The sequence below is a fragment of the Saimiri boliviensis genome, chromosome X (assembly GCF_048565385.1).
Source record: "Saimiri boliviensis isolate mSaiBol1 chromosome X, mSaiBol1.pri, whole genome shotgun sequence".
In the NCBI taxonomy this organism is placed as follows: domain Eukaryota; kingdom Metazoa; phylum Chordata; class Mammalia; order Primates; family Cebidae; genus Saimiri; species Saimiri boliviensis.
In genome coordinates, this window is record NC_133470.1 from 12,314,780 (window position 1) to 12,331,477 (window position 16,698).

A 16,698-nucleotide genomic window follows, 5' to 3' on the forward strand; every position below is an offset into this window, starting at 1 on the left:
GTGTCTTTGGATCGGGATGGAAGTGGGGAGTGCTGTGTTTGGTATCACTGGGATTTAACTTTAGAGATTTTCTTGCGCTGAACAGTAGACCTGCATGCACACTAGGCCAGCACCTTCCTAAATCGCAGCTGCAACGTTTATGACTTCAAAGAGCTGTGAATGTACAGTATTTGGTGGTGGAAAGGGAGATTCTAGAAATTTCTCATCTTTCTTCAATAAGCTAAGATTCTGTGTTTAAGGTGTAATATCTTCTTATGTTGTTTGACAAGGATGGATGCTTGGTTGAAAGTACTCATGGGAGAATATTTTTATTTTGAAAGATTGAAAATTGCAAAGGAAAGAAAAGCCAACTAAAGCATTTGGGGGTTGTGCTAGGTAATCTTAGATTTTGCTGAGAATTCTACTGAAGAGGAGGAAAATGTCTGACTCTGTGTCAGGAGATTCTTGGTCACTTTCACTACTTGGTGATTTTGTTTTTCCTTTAAAGGCTGCTCGTAACTGCTTGGTGGACAGTGATCTCTCTGTGAAAGTATCTGACTTTGGAATGACAAGGTAAGCCAATTGGAGAAGGGCAACCAGTGAAAGGGGGATTTCCATGCACATTTGAACACCATCATAATTGGAGGCCTTGTGGGGATATAGCAGGTGTTCTGAATTAGGAGCTTAGAAACCTAAGTCCCTCCCATACTGCCTCTCACTACCTGTGAAACATGTTTCACCTCATTTCTTCACTTCTAAGATGGGGTTGGTCTTCAGAAGTTATCTGAAGTCACTTTTAGTTCCTTCAACAATCTGATACCTTCTAAACTTCTAAATAAATTCCATGAAAGATCCTAAATTTAAATACAATATGTTATAGCCACATTATTTGATTTTTGTACTTTCTTTTAAATTTTTTATTTTTAATTTTTGTGGGTACATAGTAGGTGCATATATTTATGGGGTACATGTGATGTTTTGATATAGGCATGCAATGTGAAATAATCACATCATGGAGAATGGGGTATCCATCCCCTCAAGCATTTTGGTGTACTATTCAGCCATTAAAAATGAATGGATAAATATTTATAATTTGTTAACTCAATCAAGGATTTGCTAGCTTTTTTCTGTTTTTCATTTCAAAAAACCTGATGGTCAAATGGGCAGAGGATTCACACTAGGAAAATTTTTATTGTTACATCATTAGATTTTCTGCATCACAAAGTAAGGCCTAAAACTAGACTCAGATTCTCTTGGTGGGCATTCTACCATCAATTAATGATTTGGGACAATTATTTTGATTATGATAGTTTTTTTAAAGTCTTCTTTTACCTTAATCCTGAATCCTAATACTATTTAAGCCTCAGAGAAAATTTTCATAGTTTTACATAGAAAGTGAAGACATACACATTGACCTTTCTATTCAACATTTATTGAATGCCTACTGAATACCTCAGTCCTGCAGGAGATACTGATATAAATAGGATAGCCTCTGCCCTCAAAATGCCCAGTTTCATCTAGAGGGTAAGTAGATATCCCTGATATTGAGACAAAATACAACTATAAAGTTGTGTTGACTCAACATAAGCTCATGTGATTCTGAAGAGGAATAATGCAGTTTTAAAAAGATCCGAAGAGTTGAGCAAGGCCAGGTTTATATTTAGCAAACACGGCCCTAAAGTGCCACAGGATCTATTTTTTAATGTCTTCTCCAAAATTCAGTGTTATGGGGTACTTTTTGACCTTTGTGGCACGTACCATGAAAGCCATGGTAATTCCTCTGGGAGCCCTAAATATTGGCAAGATGTCCTTTTAGTTGTGTACTGGCTACCATCACTTTAACCACCATACACTGTGTCCCTTACACTGACACTCCAAATGTGTAGCTTTCTCAAGGGCAAGAAACAAAAATCTGCTCACAGGTCCTTAAAGCAGGGAGAAGCTCCCAGGTCAAGGGAACTGATCCCCATCTTTACTCTAAAAGCAGGAATATTGGCTGTTATGACAGCATCCAGGGAACATGCTGTCACATTCTCTGCAGCGTTAGAAAAGGGACACAAGAGATCTTGTTCTGAGTAAGAGATCCTGGGAGCCACGTACCAGGGCCCATTGGTTATGAAGCTCTGTGGCCACATCAATTAGATGCCTGTGACTTAATTTGCTCCTACTAGTTTGAAGGAAGGTTTAAGCCACAAGCATCCCCAAACCAGGAGTGCCAAGGTAGTATCTGGGTATCTGGTAGTGTCTGGGGAGCTGAGGGGTTCTGGGGAGAAAATATGGAAGGTACTGTATGTAACCTTATGAAAGTGTAGTTTGTTAATGCTATTGTTAATATTTAAAATAACGATCTTTCCAACCAGCTGTTTTAAATTACAGTGAGATCTCTAGAACACTTGGTGTGTAAATTATATCCAAAATTCCAATTCCCATAATTTCTCTTGTTCTATTTTCTCTAATTAAGAGTCATTATGTGTTTGCTTTTGTTGTGGTTTTTGTGGGCAAATATATGATGTTTTCTTTTATTAATACTATTAATAATGTGTATTTATTATAAGAAAAATAGCAGTAGTGTATAAAGTAGAAAGTAGAATTGCTGGCAGCAGTGAATCTATACAGGTCTGCAGCAAGTCGATTCTTGCCTCCTCAAAGGAAAGAATTCGTCTGAGGGGCATAAGGCAGAGTGAGAGACTAAGGCAAGTTTTTGAGCAGGAGTGAGAGTTTATTAAAAAGTTTTGGAGTAGAAAGGAAGTAAAGTACACTTGGAAGAGGACCAAGAGGGCAACCTGAGAGATCCAACTCCCTGTTTGGCCTTTGGCTTAGGGTTTCATACATTGGCATAATTAAAGGGTTTGCATCTCTTCTCCCCTGATTCTTCCCTTGGGGGAAGCTGTCTGTATGAGCAGTAGCCTGCCAGTACTTGGGAGGGGCAGCATGCAGTGTGTTTACTTAGGTTGTGCGCATGCTCATTTGAGGCATTTTTCTTTTACCAGTTGAGTATTTCTAGAGGAAGGTCATATACCAGTTAAACTCCATCATTTTGCCTCTTAGTGTGCATGTTTGACCCCAGTTGCCCAACTACTGAGATCTTATCAGGAAGCTGTTGTTCACCAGCTTCAGGTATTTTCTATCTATTGAGAGGCTGCCTTTCCCTGGAGCCAGCTGCAACCAATTATTATTTTAGAGAGATGGTTAACAACTGCCTATCACATGATGGTCACCTAATATTCCTGGGTTGGGGGTGGGGGACCTCTCCTGCTCTGCTCTTGTCTGCCTAGCTACCTACTCTGACAGAATTTGCCCCTCATTTTCAGTGCTAGGAGTAACCACTGCTCCAATGTTTGGTGGGTATCCTTTCAGGCCTCATTCTTAAGTGTATCCAGTCATATACACAAATATGCACATTTACTATTTGTTCCCACAAAACAATGGAATTACATTATACACACTTGCTTTTGCACATAACCATATACCATGAGCATCTTTTTATCTTGGTAAAGAAGAGTTCTCTCATTTTTAATGACTACATGCTATTCTATTGTATTAATGTGTCATAATATAATTACTCCTCAACATGAAGAACATTGAGGTTGCTTTCATTTTATCATTATTACAAACAATGAGTTTAGTGAACATTCTTGAACACGTATTTTGGTTTTGATATCTCCATAGAATATTTTTGTTCATCATTATTCATAACAGCAGAAGATTAGAAGCAATCTAACTAGTTAAATTATGTTTAATTCCTTCCATAAGGAGTAATAAGAGGGAATATTATTCAGTTATTAAACATGATGCTACAGTAGAAATGTAACCATACGGAAAAATGCTCATGATATACCTTTAAAGGAAAAATAAAAGCAGATCTCAATATAACAGAAACCCAATTTTATTCAACTTATACATGTAGGAAATAAGATCAGAAAGTACAAACAAAAATATGCCTTGAGTGATAGAATTACAGGTTATCTTTAGGGTGGGTTTCTAAGTAATTTTATTTTTACTTTTTTGTATTTTTTAAATATTTACCAAATGTTTTACCTTCAGGTTTTGCTTATTCAGTTAGGTATCATTTTTTTAAATGCTTACAAATCATAAGCAGCCTCCAGCTAAGCCCACATATTGAAAGGAAGGAAAAGTTCCAGAAGCTGAGACAATTGACTGAGACCCTAGGTGGCCTCTGTGTCCTTCATCAGCCTGTACCACCACAGCTTAAGGTCTGTGTTGATGTGTTTTCCCCCATAGGTACGTTCTTGATGACCAGTATGTCAGTTCAGTCGGAACAAAATTTCCAGTCAAATGGTCAGCTCCAGAGGTGTTTCATTACTTCAAATACAGCAGCAAGTCAGACGTATGGGCATTCGGTAAGGATGTGGCCACATAGGACCTGGCCCTGTTTCGTAAGATGACTTCCACAACAGGAAACCACAAGAGTAGCAACATCCATTTTAAAAGGGCCTTGAACACTTACAAAATTACACATACAGCCTGAGACAAGCAAGTGGTTGAAGAAGATGATTTATTGTCTTGGGTTTGGCATTAGGATGTCTTCCACACATTTTGTAATTTACATCCTGCTAGCACTTTCTCATAAAATCAAAGGGGATAAATCTACTCAGAGGTTGAGGTGGAAGAATTATTTTAGCCCAGGAGTTCAAATCCAGCCTGGGCAACACAGTTAAGACCTTCTCTTTGGAAATATCTAAGAGGATGAAAGTTTTTCCAATGAAGATTTGAAACAGTTTTTTAAAAGGAGTCATTGAAAGCTAAATTTGAGTTTTTGCTAAGCCCAAAAAGTTGAAGAGTCATCGATTGTCTGCATGAAAGTAATGTGATAGCCATTCCCTTCTAAGTTGACCAATTCTTAGTGTGAACCCCACACATAACTTGATACTTTCTTTGGCTTGTACGTAGTTTCAAGTAGTGTCCTCTCTGTTAAAATTTATATTTTATATTTGGGTCCAATAAAACTTTAGTTACAAAAACCAACTGACATGGCCTTTGAAGACGACTTCTGTCACTTTCAGGCCAGGTCAGTTGGTTTTTGTAACTACAGTTTTACTGGAACACAGTCATGCCCATTCATTTATATATTGTCTATGGCTCATTTTGTGCTACAACAGCAGACTAGAGTAGTTGCCACAGATACTGCATGACCCCAAAAATCTAAAATGTTCATTATGTGGCCCTTTATGGAAAAAGTTTGCTGACTCTTATACTAAGATATCTATATTAAAATTTAGTAAAGGTTATTAGAAAAGGAAATGATTTTTTTTTTTTGAGATGGACTTTCACTCTTATTGCCCAGGCTGGAGTGCAATGATGCAATCTCGGCTCACTGGAACCTCCTCCTCCTAGGCTCAAGCGATTCTCCTGCCTCAGCCTCCTGAGTAGCTGGGATTATAGGCATGTGCCACCATGCCCAGCTAATTTTGTATTTTTAGTAGAGACGAGGTTTTGCCATGTTGGTCAGGCTGGTCTCAAACTCCCGACCTCAGCTCTGATTTGCCCGTCTCAGCCTCCCAAAGTGCTGGGATTACAGGTGTGAGCCACCGCACCCGGCCAGAAAAGGAAAACAATTCTTAAATTGTGATAACATTTTCTTATATTTTTTCCATGTTGTGAGAATATCAAGGCTATTTTCAATCACTGTTGGATGGACCCAGGATAAGGAATCCAAATGTGACTGAGCCCTACTTCATGCCTTTGTTTATAAGTATAATTTGATTTACTGCTTGTCACCCACAAGACTGTCTTTGAAAAGGGGAACAATTAGTCATTTGTTTCTCTATGTGACACAATTTTTAAAACTAACTATTCCCTTTATAAAAGTGGCATTGTTCATTGTTTAAAAAAAAAAAAGATAATCAAATACACACAGAAAAAGAAAAAAGTCACAATGATAGCATTTTGATGAATACTTGATGCCATGTTGTGCTCATTAATTTCTGTACCTTGTTGCCAAAATTAGTTTTGAGGCCGGGCACAGTGGCTCATGCCTGTAATCACACTTCAAGAGGCCAAGGTAGGCAGATCACTTGAGACCAGGAGTTCAAGACCAGCCTAGCCAACATGGCCAAAACCTGTCTCTACTAAAAACACAAAATTAGCCAGGCACAGTGGTGCATACCTGTAACCCCAGCTACTGGGGAGGTTGAGGCAAGAGAATTACTTAAACCTGGGAGGCGGAGGTTACAATGAGCTGAGATTGTGCCACTGTACTCCAGCCTGGGTGACACAGCAAGAGGCTGTCTTAAAAAAATTAATTTTGATAATCATACATTAATTATAAGTGATACAAAAAAATCAACACCTTTATTTAATAATTACAGCTAGTTTTGACCCCAAAATAGTATTACCTAGCTTGATTATTTACTGTATGCAATAGAAGTTGGCCCCAGATATTTTCTGGCTGTTTATAAACACTAACTTCATTCATAAACAATATAAACCAGTGAAAACACTCAAAATGAATCAGGGCTTCCGATAGCAATTCCCAAAAAAAGAGCCCCACAGATATTTTGAAATAAGTGTGTAGCCTTCCAAAGAGAAAGTTATGAGGAAACTGCATTCTTTTGGATGGTTATTTTAGATTGTGTGTTTTAAAAGAAAAAAGCAGTCATAAAACTTGTAAGGTCACTTTACTATAAATATTTGAAACTGGCTGACTGTTGAAATTCTCTGACTTTGGCCAGCATAGCACAACTGGCACCATTGAGAGTGCACTTGAAACATCTCAGTGCTCTTTTAAGTGCTCTACGTGTTTTATCCTATTTAATCCTCACAGCAAGTCCATGAGGTGCAAATACCCAATACTATAGACAGAGAACCTGTGGCTGAGAAGGGTTAAGGAACATCCAGTCTATAAGTGACAAAAGTCAACTTCAAAAGCCGTGACTGACTCACCCCAAATGCCACCCTCCTGACCACCATGACCAGAACCAAGATTTCTTAACCTGGGGTCTGCAATTTCCTGGATGAGTTTTGGGGGACTGTGAACATCCTAAAACTGAGCACAAAAATGCTGTGTATTCACTTTTCCAAAAGGAAGCCCAGTGGCTTTCATCAGACTTCCAAAAGGGCCACTGACCCATATAAGATTAGGAACTATTGCAGCAATAGAAGGGAGAATGTTGTCAATGATTTTATCTTTAAATTTCCACTGAAAGGTAATCTGATTGCACAACAAAATTGTTGCATGTAGCTGCCAAAGCAGAGACAGAAAGGGTGAGGACATCAATCACTCATTCACAAGGGATGGGGCAAGGGCTCACTATACAGGCAGTTGTCACTGAGGCTGAATGAAACCCCAGCCAATTCCCAGGGGCAGCTCAAGAATTATATCTTGGCCCCAAGAAGTTCCTCTGTGGCTGCCCTTGCCATTTACCCATTTTTCCAGCAAGCACAGATGTACAGGCATTAGGGAACATGGGGAAGAAACCCCAGGCTCCAGAAGGGATGACACAGGCTCACCTTCCAAGCCCCGCTCATTTCGCTGGGACTAATTTCCCAGGGATCCCTCGCTCTGACCCATAGCCTTCCTGGCCTGTTGTGTGAAACTGACTCCACAAACCCTGTACTTGGTGATAACAGCTCTCTTCCTTTTTTATCTGGGCCACCTTTGGTGCGGTGCAGGGATCCTGATGTGGGAGGTGTTCAGCCTGGGGAAGCAGCCCTATGACTTATATGACAACTCCCAGGTGGTTCTGAAGGTCTCCCAGGGTCACAGGCTCTACCGGCCCCACCTGGCATCGGACACCGTCTACCAGATCATGTACAGATGCTGGCACGAGGCAAGTGTATCCCCTGGGTGGGCTGGAAGGGGTCCCAAGCATGTTTGGGGTGATTACTGCATCACCACTGCGACAAAGCTTTTCTGAGGGGAAGCACCTGCTACGGAGCAGGAGAAAATGGTCCTCAGCCCCTGTCCTAAAATGTTTGCAATCTAAAACAAGCAATGCAGGTGCCAAACAATTTACTCAACAACTTATATCCAGCAGTGTTCTAAGAACATTATAAATATTAACTTACTTATGCATCAGGAAACACACTGAGGTAAGTATTATCATTGCTAAAACTAACAGAAGAGTAAACAAAGGCCCATAAAGGTTAAGTGACTTGTGCAAGGTCACATAGCTAGTAAGAGGGAGGCTAGCTAGTGCCAGGGTCCCTGTTCTTAACTGCAACACTATAGAGCTACTCAAGTAGAAAATTTGTAGCAGAAAACATCTAACCACGCGTAGAGAACACATCATGAACGCTATCCTGTCTTCTCTCCCTCTGCCTCCCAAACAATGAATAAAACAGTCCATGCAGGTAGAAGGTAAGGGTATCTTATGGGGAAGACAGGAATTAATTTGCAAAGCATCCACTAAGTTCATAGAACTAATGGAGGTTTGTTAAGGAAGTATGAGTCTCCATTTGTGCCCTCACTGAACTCAAAGTCTTGATATACACACGCACACACACACACACAAACACACCACAACAGTGAGACTGAGAACACCAAGCAGTTTATAATTATGTGCCCAAATTAGAAAGACAAGGTTTTTGCCTTATATTTACCCAAATTAGGAAGACAAGGTTTTTGTCATAACTTTCAATGGCAAAAAAAAAAAAAAAAAAACAACAACGCAATTACTTTTGCACCAACCTAATACAAGAAGAGTTCAGAGGAAAAAGAAAGCAGTTTCCTAAGAGAAAGCAGGTTCCTGAATGCATCAGTACCCGATCTGAAGCAGGAAATCTCTACAAAATTTCCTAAGTATGTGAGTGGAGACATTATAAAAGGGTGTCCAGGTGAGAACAGCACAAGCAAAGGTGTGGAGGCAGGAATGAGCATGGCATGCTAGGCTGGTGCTATCGTTGAAAGGGCTGGAGGTTAAGTTTGGAAGAGTAGGTCTGGTTCAAGTTCTACAAGGGTGAATAACAAGCAGAAAAGTGTGAGTTTGGGTTTTTATAGGCAATGAGGAGTCACTGAAGACTTTTCAGCAGTCACATTATAAAAGGAGGCTTTTGAGAACATTAATCTAAGAACCCATAGTTCATAATCATTATATGGTATTTCCTCAATGACAAAGTGCCTAATGCTGCATTCATTCATTCACTAGTAAAAGGCAAATTGGTATAGTGGTGAAGCCTGTGGGTTCTGGCATCAGAATATCCGGAATAAATCCTTCCTTGATCACTTACTAGTTATATGAACCTGTACAAACCTATCTTTCAGTGCTTCACTGTAAATTAATACTTATCTCATAGGATTTTTTGTGTTGATTGAATGAATTTTAACATTTGGACAGTGCCTGGTACACAGTGCCATTTGTTTGTTATTAATATTGTGTTAATATATAGTTATTAATATTTACAAAGCATCAGGCAGTATGCTTGGTGCTAAGAACAAACTGATGCACACAACTTAAATAGTTTCTCATCTCTTGTACCTGAGCCTAGACTCCCACTTTCGAAGAGTCACATAACAATATTTTTTCATTTAGCCTTAGTTATTGCCTGGAATATGAGCACTCTGTAATTTCCCACCCTATAGCATTTGGAACAGTATATAAGGTTTCCCCATCTTTTTCTACCCCAAATGCTGACTGTGGGAACTATGGATATGGATAGGGATATGCAGACCACAGTGGCCAACAGAGTACTTATGGCAAGGCATCTCGAGGGGGTGGCAATCACCAAAACAATTACCAGCCATACTAAAGGAGAACATTGGAGAAAACAGGAGGAGATGTTAAAGTCACCCATCTTGCAGGACGACATTGAAGACTGGTCTTCTGTTGATCTAAGATGATTATTTTGTAAAATATTTTCTAGTGTACATGACACAATTGTGTCCAACTGTATAGAGCTGCCAATTAGTTTTCTTTGTTTTTACTTTGTCCTTTGCTATCTGTGTTATGACTCAATGTGGATTTGTTTATACACATTTTATTCGAATGATTTCATGTTAAACTTCAAATAAATGCTTCCTTATGTAATTGCTTTTCTGCATCAGGTGCTATATAGCTCTGTAAAACTGTAATTTTAAATAAGCAATATTTAAGGCACAGTTGATTTTTTAGGGAGTATTAGTTCATAGAGAGAAACTCTGGTCCTGAATAGCCAGCCAGCATCACCCTCTTTCCCAATTTGTAGATGCATTCTATGCTCTTAAGACTTCATCTTCTCCCTGTTAACTGAGGTTTCTACCACACCTTTGAATAATGTTTTTCCCCTCTGGTTATCTGAAGACTGTCCTGAGAGGAAGACATAAGTGTTGTGATTAGTGGAAGCTTTCTAGCAGACCATGTTTATTCTGGATTGTAGTAAAATTGTTAGTAGCTCCTTTTGCTTCGTTCCTGTCTCTGGAAAGCCATTTGGATTACTTTGGTTTTAATCAGTGGTTACCTAGAAAAAGCTTTGTAATCATAACACCATGACTTTAATTCTTGGTAAAAATTCAGATGCACACAGGAAAGGGCACTATAAAACTTGTAGGAGTTATGGTTTAAGAGCATTGAAAGTAGTTATAACTCAAGGATTTTGGCAGAAAGGTATGAGTTTGGTCAAAAGTTAGATTAAAAGTTGAAATAGTGGCAAAATAAGATTTAGTTGTATTCTGTTTTCTTACAGCCACCATAAGACTGAACAAAATATTTTCTGTTTGGGCATTCTTGGGAAGTTGTATTACAGTTAACTATTAATGCTGTGTGAGTTTAGGAAAAGTCATGATGGTAGATCTAATTTTTAACACAGTTAGTGCATGAGCTGAGTGGTTGAACATTTCCATATTCAGACATAGTAATAGTGGAAAAGGTATCTTAGGTGTGTTAGTCAATCCAAATGTGACTGAGTCATTAAAGTGGACCTCCTGGTGCACTGAAAAAAACAAAAAAACAAACAAACAAAAAAAACATTTTATATCCAGGTGTCAGAGAATCTGAATAAAGAAAAGCTTTGAATTTTGCATTCAGTGTAGTTAGTTGGATTTTGGGACCTTTGCCTCAATGTTAGCTACTGGGATTGACATACATGTTCACAGGCAGAGTAGTTGACCTCACACAACGGGTGATCTCACAAAACTTGTGTAAGTTTCTTATGCTGATGAGTGCCCCTTTTGTAATTCGGTGCCTACAGCTTTGTTACAATGACTGTACTTGCTGGGCTATCAAGTTACAATATTCTTGGTCTTTTTTTTCTCCTGTTTTGCTATTTGTCCTTACACCTACGCCAAGTGCCATGTTGGCTGTTGGAAGAGATTCTGTTTATTCATTCAACATGCAACTATGCAACTTCAGGGAATGGAAGGAAGTTCATTTTTAAGTTATGTTGTCAGGAGGTGCAGTGTCCAGGTTAGTGATTCCTGGAAGTTCTAATTTATGAGTAGGTGACAAGTTGCCATTGAGATTGTCCTTTTTCCCTGATGAAAAAATGAATGAAGGCTTTTAAAATAACAAACAAAAATGTTGTGTCTAAGATTCTAAGGCAACCCTAGAGGTCAGACTGGGTCTGGATAGAGTTGGTCACTGCCTACAACTAGGCTGACTTACTGCTGTCACCTGTCAGATGAAGAAGAGCAGACAAGGGTTTTTCAGTTGAAGCCCAGAACCTCCCTGGCCCTCCCTACTCTAGCCCCTGGGAATATGACTGCACCATAGAATGGACAGGGGCCCTGAGTTGGGAGGAACTGCCTTCTTCTCATGGTTGGTCCATAAAAGCATGTGAATTGTGGCAGAATCTGTGAAGAGAGGTTTGCACAGAGACAACAATATCCAGTTAAAGCATCGTGATCTAATGAGCAGAGCTTATAGATTTGGGTTTTCCCTTCTTTTTTAGATTTTATTTTGTGACTTTCCCAATCCGTAAAAAGACTGAAAGAACATTCACAATTTTCATTAGATTTTGATTCATCCTTCTGATATTTCTGTATGCAAAAACAAGCATGTGTATAGATGTGTGTTTTCTTGTTTCCCTTTCTCTCTTACGAAGAAAAAGTAGCATATGAACTCCTCTCCATAGCTGTTGCCTCACTAGCAATGTAAGAGGGTACCTGTTTTCTTAAAACCTCACCAATGGAGCACACTGTCAAGCTTTTGAATAATTCTTGCCAATCTGATAAGTGAAAACCTAATGGCATCTTAGTGCAGCTTTAATAAAGATATATATATATATATGTATATGTATGTATGTATATATAATTATTAGGTTGAGCTCCTTTTCATGTTTTTAAGGATCATTTTGTATCTTTCTGAACTGTCATGTCTTTTTCCTATCAGATTTTAAAGATCTCTACAAATTAAGGAGAGTAATACCTTATCTAAGTTATCAACTTTATTTGATTGAGGGTGGGTGGGATTTTTTTGACCATGCAAAAGTTTTTCTTAATATAGTTCAATATGTCAATGTTTATTTTTATTGCTTCTGGAAATGGTCATAGATAATCTTTCTCATGCCCAAATTGTAATGACTTTTGACCAGATTTTCCTCTAGTACTTTTATGATTGCATTATGTTCCATTTATGTTTCTGATCTAGTTTGTGTTTGTTATAGTATGTGGTATTAAATATGGCTGCAAAGATAAAATTTTATGGGACTATTCTGTTTATTTGTTTATTCTGACTGTTCTGTTTACAGAAATACCAGAAGGATAAATCAAAATCTAATGAAAATTGTGAATGTTCTTTCAGTCTTTTTATGGTTTGGGAAGGTCACAAAATAAACAGCCCTATTTATTATGGGGAGAAATGACAGATACAGGTGAGGGGACGGAAGGCAGCAAACCACACTGCCATGTGTGTACCTATGCAACAATCTTGCATGTTCTTCACATGTACCCCAAAACCTAAAATGCAATTAAAAAAAAAAAAGAAAAAAGAGAGAAAAAAAAAAAAAAGAAAAAAGAGAGGAAAAAAAAAGAAAAAAAAACAACAAAAAACTTAAAACCTCAAAAAAAAAAAAAAAAAAAGACTATCTTATTACCAGGAATGAGATACCACCTTAATGGTGGTAAAATGCCACCCTAATATTATACTAAATTTCCATATGTACTTGAATCTATTTGGAGACTTCCTCTTCTGTTCTTTGGTCTCTTTGTTTATGTGCCAGCACCACACTGCTCTGATTCTGTCGAGACTTTATGATATGTTTGAATACTAGGTAGGCTAGCACCCCTCATTGCTCACCTTACTTTATAATTTCTTAGCCATTTTTACATATTATTTAATTCCATAAATAATCAACTTGGTTAGCTTGAAAGAAACTCATTCATATTTTGAGGGAGATTGTATTTAGTTTATATTTTAAGTTGGGAAATCTGACATCTTTATGACACTGACCTCTCCTAGTGTAGCATGAGAGAGGCTTTTTAAAAAAAAATTAAAGACAGAGTCTCACTCTATCACACAGGCCAGAGTGCAGTGGTACAATCTAGGCTTACTACAACCTCCGCCTTCCAGGCTTAAGTTATTTTCATGTCTCAGCCTCCCAAGTAGCTTGCATAATCACAGCTGGCTAAGTTTTGTACTTTTAGTAGAGACAGGGTTTTGCCATGTTGGTCAGGCGGGTCTTGAACTCCTGGCCTCAAGTGACCTGCCTACCTTAGCCTGCCAAAGTGCTGAAATTACAGGCATGAGCCACTGTGCCTAACCTGGAATGCTTTTTTATATAGTCAAGTCTGCATTTATGTTTTTTAGCAGTGTTTTAAAGTCGTCCTCATTTTAAAGGGGGAGACTTTTTTTAGTGGTGTTTTTTTTGTTTGTTTTTTGTTTGTTTGTTTGTTTGTTTTTTTGGTGGTGTTGCTCTTATAAATGGGGTTTTCTCTTCCATGATATCTTCTAACTGGTTACTGTAGGTATATGTGAAGGCTATTGATTTTGTATGTTAATTTTATATCCTGCTCTCCTGGTGAATTCCTTTATTCTTTAAGTTGGTTCTAACATTGATACTCTTAGATTTTCCAGGTATACACTAAAATCCTTGCAAATAAAGAAGTTATTGGGGCTCTAATTGTTTTCGCCTTCTGATGGCATTGGTTGACACCTTGAACATAATGTTAAGAGTGGTTGTTATAGTGGGCATCCTTGCCTTGCTTCTGACCTCAGTTGAAATGTCTGTTGTGTTTCCACATTTTAAAAGTTACTATCTTTAGGACTTAGGTATAAATATTTTATATATTTTGTCTTAGATCATAACTTTCACCATCTAAAACATTGGGTTTTGTGTTGTTTTTGTTTAGCTTCCAGAAAAGCGTCCCACATTTCAGCAACTCCTGTCTTCCATTGAACCACTTCGGGAAAAAGACAAGCCTTGAAGAAGATATTAGGAGTGCTGATAAGAATGAATATAGATGTTGGCCACCATTTTCATTCATTTTAAGGGAAGTAGCAAAGCATAGTGTAATTTAGCTAGTTTTTAATAGTGTTCTCTCTATTTTCTATTATTTAGAAATAAACGAGGCAGGAAACAAAAGATTTCCTTGAAATTTAGATCAAATTAGTAATTTTGTTGATGCTGCTCCTGATATAACGCTTTCCAGCCTATAGCAGAAGCACATTTTCAGATTGCAATATAGAGACTGTGTTCATGTGTAAAAACTGAGCAGAATTGAAAAATTACTTATTGGACAGTCATTCTTTTCTTTATATTGTCACTGTCACAAGAATTAAATATACTTCCAAATACAGAAATGTGGACATCTGCCTTCATATTTCAATGTTCTCAAACTTTAGTATGCATGATAATCAAATGTAGAGTTTATGAAAACAGATTCCTAGAAACTACCTCCATGAAACCTGGTAGAGGAGGTCTGAGTACAGCCTGTGAATTTGTATTGTTAGCAAACTCCCAGACGTTACTGAAGCAGTTGTTCTGAACTGTCCTAGGGGACCTCATTACATGGTGGGGTATCATTAGTTGGTCCATTATTCAATCTAAATGGCACAATTCTCATCTAATATCCAGATTAGTACAATGACTCTGTATGTCGTGTATAAAATATAAAACTAAAGTTAAATAATATTAATAAATAATAAATTAAATAGGTTTCACATAAAGCAAAATTTTAAGATACTAAGGTATAATTTTTAGAATTAATTATTGCTTTCTAATCATCTTAAATCCTTGAGTTTGGGGATCTGGCGCTTCTAGCTAGTTTGACAACTGAAGTTTGTATTTCAGTCTGCTATCTGAACACAAAAATGCGGAAGTACTATTTTAGCTTCTCGTGCCTATTACATAGTATTTCAGCTTTAAAACTGTACCTGGGAATGCCCTTCCTCACAGCCTGCTACTGACCCCACAGGTTTTAACTTCTTTCTGAGTATTCCATTGTCTTTCTATAATGTCACGAAGGGAGAGACAGAGATTCTGTAGAGGGCACCATTACAATGAAGAGACACCCCAATTAAACCATGCTGCTATTTTCCAGAGATCAGTCAATCATCTCTTCTCAGAGACATTCATATCCTCTCTCATCCCACTCTATCCTTCAGCCACCAGCTAGTTTCAATGCACTCCCTCTTGCTTATTTGTTTCTTGACATTTCATTAATAATTCCTTCATTTCAACAGATAATCGACACTTGTTAACAGTCTTCTATTTTTTACAGAGGTACACAAATCTCAATTTACAATGAACTGTAACTCAAAATAATCACAGGGCATTTGTATATTTTATTTTTGTAGTGTATTTTTTTTAAGTGTTGACTGTATGCTAGGTTCTTTCCTACCCAAGAGAAAAGAAAGGACAGGTGACCCAAACTCTCTTTCTCAATGGACCCAGAGTCCGATGGGGGTGCCAGCTTTTCCTGAACCCCACTCAGAGGATGAGCTCTTGCACAAGCTGTGTCTTTCTGGTCTCCCTCTTGAAGATTTTTTTCCTTTCTTCTTCTAATTTTTGTATATTTACCATTTCAAAAAATCCTCTTTATAACAAAATACATGCTTGTTGTAAAAATTCAAACAATACAGAATTGTTTACTATGAAAAGAAGCCAAAGCCCAGCTTAGAAGCACAGCTGCAAAAATCAAGTCAGGCAACAACTTAAGGTACCTCTAGAGGTTTATCAGAAAACAAGTCCAGTGTTGCTAGGAGGAGCCAAGTAAAAGAACACTATTGATAGTATTTCTTTTCTTTTTTTTTTTTCTTTTTTTTTTTTTTTTTGTTTTTGAGATGGAGTCTTGCTCTGTCGCCTAGGTTGGAGTGCTGTGGCACAACCTTAGCTCAGTGCAACCTCTGCCTCACGGGTTCCAGTGATTCTCCTGCCTCAGCCTCCTGAGTAGCTGGGACTATAGACGCCTACCACCACACCCAGCTAATTTTTGTATTTTTAGTAGAGACAGGGTTTCACCATGTTGGTCAGGCTGGTCTCAAACTCCTGACCTTGTGACCTACCCGCCTTGGTTTCCCAAAGTGCTGGGATTACAGGTGTGAGCCCCCATACCTGTGAGTTTTTCATAGTATTTCAAACATGCATAATGATTTTTTTTTTTTTTTTTTGAGACGGAGTCTGGCTCTGTCGCTCAGGCTGGAGTGCAGTGGAGTGATCTCAACTCACTGCAACTTCTGCCTCCTGGGTTCAAGCAATTCTTCTGCCTTAGCCTCCCCAGTAGCTGGGACTACAGGTGCATGCCACCATGCCTGGCTAATTTTTTGTATTTTTAGTAGAAATGGGGTTTCACTGTGTTAGCCAGCATGGTTTTGATCTCCTGACCTGGTGATCTGCCCAACTCAGCCT

The 16,698-nt window shown here is 38.3% G+C and overlaps 1 protein-coding gene across 2 annotated transcripts in view; it reads left to right on the forward strand.

Annotated features, from left to right (window-relative positions):
- BMX (BMX non-receptor tyrosine kinase) overlaps nucleotides 1–16,090 on the forward strand; it is a 59,975-nt gene extending 43,885 nt beyond the window's left edge. Inside the window, exons 16-19 of one of the 2 annotated variants that reach the window (XM_039475357.2) lie at nucleotides 488–552; nucleotides 4,222–4,340; nucleotides 7,612–7,769; nucleotides 14,201–16,090. In XM_039475357.2, coding sequence (XP_039331291.1) covers nucleotides 488–552; nucleotides 4,222–4,340; nucleotides 7,612–7,769; nucleotides 14,201–14,275 — 417 coding nt within the window. In that variant the 3' untranslated portion in view covers nucleotides 14,276–16,090. The remainder of the gene's footprint in view (nucleotides 1–487; nucleotides 553–4,221; nucleotides 4,341–7,611; nucleotides 7,770–14,200) is intronic. The other variant, XM_003920341.4, reaches the window with a different exon arrangement.
- The last annotated feature ends 608 nt before the right edge of the window (nucleotides 16,091–16,698 follow it).